This window comes from Oncorhynchus kisutch, linkage group LG1 (assembly GCF_002021735.2).
Source record: "Oncorhynchus kisutch isolate 150728-3 linkage group LG1, Okis_V2, whole genome shotgun sequence".
In the NCBI taxonomy this organism is placed as follows: domain Eukaryota; kingdom Metazoa; phylum Chordata; class Actinopteri; order Salmoniformes; family Salmonidae; genus Oncorhynchus; species Oncorhynchus kisutch.
Genome location: NC_034174.2, coordinates 43,748,480 through 43,756,054, shown reverse-complemented (window position 1 = coordinate 43,756,054; position 7,575 = coordinate 43,748,480). Strand labels below are relative to the sequence as shown.

The following is a 7,575-nucleotide window of genomic DNA, read 5'->3' as shown; positions in this document are numbered from 1 at the left end:
CAACACTTTGAGACATCAGCTGATGTATGAAGGGCTATATAAATACATTTGATTTTATTTGAAATGGAGGGGTGAAAGAAAGGAGGAAAAGGGAGGGAGTAAGAGAGAGGGAGAAGCTGAGGGATAAGAGTGTGAGGGAGAGGAAGGGGTGAGAGGGATTGAGCAAGGGAGCCTGGGAGTGAGACAGTGAGGGAGAGGAAGGGGTGTGTGAAACAGTTCTCCACATGTGTTCTCCTCATTACCCTGAGCTGCGTGCTGCTCATTCTGCAGGAATGTACTGTTAACGTGTCTATAACCTCAGCCTGATACACATATACGCATGACTGCACGCACATGAACACACACACACTTAATACGACTCCCCATTGCACTAACCACACAGCTGCTCTGTGCAATAAACTACCTCACATAATACAAAGCTTAACAGTACTCAGGATAACACACAGCACTCAATAAGTAATACACGTGCTGCTTCTGTCTTCCTGTGTGTTGATGCAGACTCACAGGACTCAGTGGGGCGGTTTCCCGGACACAGAGTAAACCAAATCCTGGACAAAATATTAGGCAAGTCAGTTAAGAGCACATTCTTATTTACAATGATAGCCTAGAAACAGTGAGTTAACTGCCTTGTTCGGAGGCAGAACAGCAGATTTTTACCTTGACAGCTCAGGGATTCAATCTAGAAACCTTTTGGTTACTGGCCCAATGCTCTAACCACTAGGCTACCTGCCACCCCGTGTGTGTGTGTGTGTGTGCGCCATTTGGGAATGATCCAGAACGCTACACAAGTACATAGGAACATACCACAATCAGCAGAGAGAACTCTAATGGAAGACACATGAGAAAGCAGTATGCTGCTACATTATATAAACAAACAATAGAGAGAGTGGGTGGGAGGGAGACTAGGATACTGGGAGAGAGACCAAATGGGAGAGGGCTTTTATGGGGTCAGAACAAATTTTTATATTATCACAGACACCTGTCCACTCCCCCACCCACCCACATGCACAGGTCACAAGTACACTTACATACACACAAACAAACAAACAAACACACACACACACACACACACACACACACACACACACACACACACACACACACACACACACATACACACACACACACACACACACACACACACACACACACACACACACACACACTGAGTCTGGTGAGAATACATCCTCCTTCAACAGGATAGGAGTGGAGATTAAATGTGCTGTGGAGGGTCAGAGAGAGAGGGAAGGAGGGAGAGAGAGTAGACGAGAGGATTGGAGAGCGCGAGGGAGTGGAGGAGAGGGGGAAACACTATGACCTTCAGAGGGAAAGATAGCCAGGGAACCAACCCAATAGGAGGCTTGTCCACTGAGAAGGAGAGGAGGGAGAGAGGGGGAGAGAGAGGGAGGCGTAAGAGTAGGGTGGGAGAGACAAAAAGCAGAGAGACAGAAAACTCGATTTGATAAAAGAGGGCAGGTACCATTGGCAGGTAAGACAATGTTTGTTGTTTCTTTTCTCCAGGGGGGGCGCTTATAGATGTGACACGGTTGATAACAGAATGTAAACAAAGTGAGGCCAGGAGAGAGTGTGTGTCTCTCAGAATATGTGAGGTGTATGTGGGGACGAGGAGTGTGTGTGTACGTGTTTACGTGCGTGCATGTCTTGGCAGAGAGGCAGACGTGAACAGAGCCTGGCAGTGTGTGTTTCTATAGAGGTGTGGAATGAGAGCGGTACTGAAAACTCTTCCCAGAGAGAGAGCTTGTTGTAGAACGCTTGTTGCTTCTGAAATGCTTGTTGCTTCGGCTAAAGTTCTCTCACAAAGCACACCTATCCATTTCACCTTTGTTCAGCTAATCATGTTGATTTCCTATTTCAAGTTGATGGAAGCGTTGTACTGGGTGGCTAATGAACAGAAAGAAGAGTTGAGATTTTTCACAGTCTGGCTTATGAAAACACTGCTGTGCTGTGTTTGGCCGGGGCAGGCGAGACTGTATCACTCTATCCTCTACAACTCTATGCTTTACATAGGGCTTGACAACTGTCCTGGTGTCTGTCAAGACGTATGTCTGTCTCTCTGTGCAACTGTCTGTTCTGCCACATGTCACATGTCTAGACAAAGTATACATGTAGCTTCTAGGATTGGCAGGTCACAATTATATGCAGATTTTTGTTTATCAAAGTCTTCGAAAACAGAGAAGAAGCTTTCGGAAATCTCCAGAAACATTCTCAGGAACATTTATTCCTTCATAATGGGCTGTGGTCTGGTCTGGTTTGGTTGGATTGGATCTCTGTTTTTTTACACAGCAAAAAAACTCTGTCAATGGAATTCATTATTGACAAGAATCCAGGCTGCATGGGGAACATTGTGAAAATGGATCATTGTGGTTCGAACAACATATATGTGCTGTCTAATACTTTCTATAAAGCATCTACATCATTCTGCCAAAAGAACTGACAGTTTTTTATTTGACAGTTGGCATTATTTCCTTAAAAATATGGGTCACCCAGAAGTTTAGACAGCCGGGCTATACATCTGCCTGCCATCTCAAGCAGTTTTAACAGTGCAGGCAGTCCAATGTTGTTCCTTGCTTGTCTGCAGACCCTGCTCTGTCTTTCTCAGTATTTTCCAAATGGGGCATCACAGCCTTGGGATGGAGATAAATCCTGCAGCGTTGTTGTGGTCAGAAAACACGACTTTAAAACACTTTAGGCGAGTCAAAGCCCAGCAACGTTGACGTGTTATCAGTCCCATTTCTGACTCGTCTTTAGATCTCGTCTCCATAGAGTTTCCAACCCTGCTGTCCGGGAGAGCAGTGAAGTGTTTCCGAGATATTTCATAGTGACTCAACAGTGGAAAAGTTCATATAGTTGAAGGATTCTTATAATCTTTCCTGGATGAACAAGGAGCAAGTGGGCAACTCTAACACAGTTTGTGACCCAGGTGTGCTGATCCCTGAGTATTGGAGTGCTGTCTCAACATATATCTCTTGTTGATTTACAACCCTCACTTGCAGCTTAGCTGTGACTATGGTATAGGTGAACTCCAGACTGTCATCTCTCTCGTTGTCGAACAACAGCCCTAACTCTATACTGAAGTCCTGACATCTTGATGACGGCTGTTGGGGTTCTGGACTACTGACAGAAGAAAAGTGAAATCCCACTCTGGTCTGAGTGGCCTTGCGAGAGAGTACGATTAGCTTGAAAGGAAGGGAAGTTCAGAGATGTTTATCCTGGCCTGGACATACTTAGGCTGGGGAAATAGTTGTCTAATGACTCATGATATTCTCATATATTTATCGAACTGGCCAGAAGGCTTTCTCACGACAAACAAAGCATAGAAACACACAGTCAATCCCACACTGTTGTAAGATGCTGACCCACAACACCTTGTCTTTTTGCCAGTAGGCAATAGAAAGCTTGACATAAAAATGCCTGGATCAGAGTCACAGTAATCATATTTATCCTGAGGACTCGGTCAATAGCTTCAATAGCTACAAACAAATTACCCACGACTGTTTTCCTCTGATCTGCAGTGGGCTTCTAGGTGTTCGACTGCTAGAGAGAAGTAAGAAAAAGACAGAGGGGGGAGAGAAAGAAAGAGAGAGAGAGAGAGAAAGAGATGTATATGGAGATTCCTAGTGAGGGTCTCTCTATGCTGTTAGACAACCAACCCTCCGCCTGTCTCAGAGCTCCAGCCGCTCTGGAGCTACAGCCCTTCCCATACAGCCCTCTCTGTTCCCCCTCGTTAGGAAGAAACTCTCTCTGGACCAACACACACAATGGAGGCTTTATCCTTCAGCTCCCTCGATACCTCCCTCTGTCACTCCCACTCTCTAACTTACCCCCATCTCATCCTCTCTCCCTCCCCATTCTCTCTCGCCCTCTCACTCCCTTATCCCTCTCTCCCTCTCCCCCCTCCCTCTCCAACTTCTCTCTCTGTACCCCTCTCTCTCCTTCTCATCCTCTCTCCTTTCCCTTCCATCCCTCTTTAACTCCTCTCTCTCCTCTCTATACCTCTCGCTATCCCCACCTTTCTCTCTTTCTCTCACCCATCCTCTCTCTCCTTCTCCCTCTTATTTTGAACAGCCGTAAAGGAAAAGCTAATGCTTTACCCAGACATGAATGAGAACCATGTCTGCGTCCTTCGCCTGCACAGGTCACTTCACTCAACTCAACCTTTATATAAGTTGCTTACAAAGTCCCTGCAAAAGGCTAGAGGAAAATATGACTGTAGTGGTTGCTAGCAAGCAATCCACCACTTGATAACATTTAGGGCATAATGATGCCTTCGTAACTTAGAAGACCTACCGGTAGATGAATCACAAATCATTTAGAAGCACAGTCATACTGCATAAAGGATTGTCTCCTGAAATCTGGTGCTTTACCAAATGTCAAATGTGGTATAACTCTTTTCTTACCCCTTTAGTTTTACATTTTCTTACATACAGTATATATATATATCTCCTCCATCCCCTCTTTCTCTCCTCCTCATCCGCTCTTTCCATCCAGGACAATGAAGACAGGTGTGGGACTCTACACTGCCCTGGTGCTCTGTCTCCTGATGGGGACAGTGTTTTTACAGAGACCACGGCCTAAGAAACCTCCTAAGCCTCCAAAGCCCAGCAAGCGCCCCTCCTTCAAGCCTGCCCCGCCACCTAAGGAACCAGAACCCCAGGAGCCCACAGATTTCCCCCCTCCCGTTGTTGGCCCCCCTTCCATGTTCCCTGACTGTCCCCGGGAGTGTTTCTGCCCCGCTTCCTTCCCCAATGCCCTCTATTGCGAGAACCGGAACCTCCGTACGGTCCCTGTGATCCCGTCCAGAGTACAATACCTGTACCTGCAGAACAACTACATCTCCGAGGTAACGGCGGAACCCTTCAACAATGCCACAGAGCTGAGATGGGTCAACATGGCCAACAACCGCATCAAAAAAGTGGACAAGCAGGTGAGAGCTTTATTTGATTTATTTCTTTAGTATTTGATTAATTTAGTCATGTATTCAGTTACATTCATTCATATATTTTGTTGCGCTATATGTCTGTCTGTCTGTCTGTCTTTCTCAGGTGTTTGAGAAGGTACCTGGTCTGTTGTTTCTCTACATGGAGAGGAACCAACTGAAGGAGGTTCCTGATGACCTGCCAGCTGGGTTAGAGCAGCTCAGACTCAGCCACAACCAGATCTCCAAGATCCCATCTGGAGCCTTCGGCAAGATGGAGCACCTCGCTCTGCTCGACCTGCACCACAACAAGGTACACACACACATCCATGCAAGCAAGCACAAGCACACATGTGCAATCAATCAATCACACTCACAAATGTGCAAACACACACATGCGAGTGCATGCACGTAGAAACATACACACATAAATTATATAAACACACACTCCCACACTTTGTGTATTCTCTGTTGTGTTTAGTTGAGTGACAGTGACATGGGGAAGAACACTTTTAAAGACCTGAAGAACCTGGTTCAGCTGAACTTGGCCCACAACATCCTGAAGAAGATGCCAGCTAACATCCCCAACGGCATCGCACAGCTATTCCTGGACAGGAACAACATTGACAACATCCCTAAGTAAGCACACTCAGGCACGCGAGCACGAGGCAAGCATGCAAGCGCGTATGCACACACACACACACACACGCTCACACATACGCACACAGGCATGATCTATTGACCGAGAACATTGGTGTGAGATACAACAAATCATCAATGACATTGTGCTCAACTCTCTATCCCCGATGCACCTGGAATACAAAACGTTTTTTTCAACAATGTGGATAATACATGAGCGTGCTAAAGTAAGAACCCTCTAATTAACCTGCTTGTCTTCTCCATACAGGGACTACTTCCAAGGCTTCTCCAACCTGGCGTTTGTGAGGCTCAACTACAACCAGCTGAGTGATAAGGGAGTACCTAAGGCTGTGTTCAACGTATCCACTCTGCTAGACCTTCACCTGGCCCACAACCAGCTCACCTCCGTCCCCCTGTTCAACCCCCAGCTGGAGCACTTGCACCTCAACCACAACAGCATCGAGAGTGAGTAGCCTAATATAAGACTGTAATAGGTTCGTAACATGACATCAACACCTCAGAGAGTGAGTAACACGACACATATCATGACTCCAAACACATCGCAATCATAACAGCATCGCGAGTGAGTAACACAGAATGGCAGTACAACCACAAGTAGCTAACGTAACCACAGCAGCATTGAGAGTGAGTAACTTGTTTGTGTATGTGTGTGCGTTCCTGTGTCAGGTATTAATGGGACCCAGCTGTGTCCATTTAGTCTGTCCTCTGAGAGTCTGACTGATGAGGCTCTGATGCCCAGGCTCAGGTAATAAAACTTCATATACAGTACATAATGGTTGATTGATTGATTGATTAATTGTGTCTTAAATTTTTTGATTGAATGATTGATCGATCAATTCATTGCTTGATTGTTTGCTTGCTTGCTTGATTGATTGATTGATTGATTAATTGACACCCACCAGGTACCTGCGTCTGGATGGGAACCACCTGAGTCCTCCTGTACCTCTAGATGTCATCATGTGTTTCAGACACCTCAAGTCCATCGTTGTCTAGAACCAGGCCTGGAGTCAGGGGCTGCTTCAGGACGCATACACATACACAAACACACACATACATGCACACACGCGCACTCAGACACAGTCAGCAAACGGCAGCAAACCTACGCAGATGTACGCAAGGCCACGCACGGACAGAACACACACGCTGCCTCGGACACAAACAGACATGCTTGCCCATACGCAGTCACACGCACACACACACACACACACACACACGCGCGACTATTTCAGATGGGTGAAATGGTGCCAAATAACCTGAGTGAAATGCTAGCTGTACGGCTTTGACAACTTCAGGAATATTTCACTCGTCTAAACAAATATTTATAAAACTAAGAACCAAGCCGTCGCATTGACTACATCTTTGAAGCATGGATGTATCTGCAGTTACTACCATGTAGTTTAAAATGCCCTTGGGGAATCTGTGTTTTTGAGGTACTTTGTTTATAAAAAAATATAAAATTATATCCTTGTTTTTTGTATAAAGCAGTTGTGTACAAATAAAATAAATCAAATCTGCTCTTTGCCAAATCACGTATCCTTTCCTATCCACATCATTCCTATCCTTATGAGTTCCTGATTCAGTTAAATCATGCATCCTTTCCTATCCACATCCTTCCTATCCATCCGAGTTCCTGGTTCAGCTAGTTGAATCATGCATCCTTTCCTTTCCTATCCACATCCTTCCTATCCATCCGAGTTCCTGGTTCTGCTAGTTAAGGTCTTGGTGAGCAGCTAAAAAGTAGAATCAGGTGTGCAAAATTGGACACCCCTGCTATAATCCCTGTGATCCCTGTTCCTAGCAGACCCATTCCTGCCATATGAAGTAGATTATTATCTCCATATCCGCCTGTCTGTCTGTCGAACCATACGGTATGTACAGAATATGTAAACATACAGGCGCGCACGCACACACACATACACAAGACGATGACACAGTTGATCTTTTAGAAAAAGCTATTTTGAGAAGAACACGCATACGCA

The 7,575-nt window shown here is 45.6% G+C and overlaps 1 protein-coding gene across 1 annotated transcript; it reads left to right on the top strand.

Moving 5' to 3' along the window:
• Nucleotides 1-1,239: 1,239 nt before the first annotated feature.
• On the top strand, nucleotides 1,240-7,117 carry LOC109893266 (prolargin). Its single transcript, XM_020486402.2, has 7 exons — nucleotides 1,240-1,489; nucleotides 4,510-4,945; nucleotides 5,064-5,249; nucleotides 5,418-5,575; nucleotides 5,844-6,040; nucleotides 6,263-6,341; nucleotides 6,499-7,117. The coding sequence occupies exons 2-7, from the start codon at nucleotides 4,514-4,516 to the stop codon at nucleotides 6,587-6,589; spliced, it is 1,143 nt and encodes a 380-aa protein (XP_020341991.1). The 5' UTR covers nucleotides 1,240-1,489; nucleotides 4,510-4,513; the 3' UTR covers nucleotides 6,590-7,117.
• Nucleotides 7,118-7,575: the final 458 nt, after the last annotated feature.

Coding starts and splice junctions, on each gene's coding strand:
- LOC109893266 (XM_020486402.2), top strand. CDS start 4,514: ATGAAGACAGGTGTGGGACTCTACACTGCCCTGGTGCTCTGTCTCCTG. Junction 5,576..5,843: donor AACATTGACAACATCCCTAA/GTAAGCACACTC, acceptor TTCTCCATACAG/GGACTACTTCCAAGGCTTCT. Junction 6,342..6,498: donor GCTCTGATGCCCAGGCTCAG/GTAATAAAACTT, acceptor GACACCCACCAG/GTACCTGCGTCTGGATGGGA.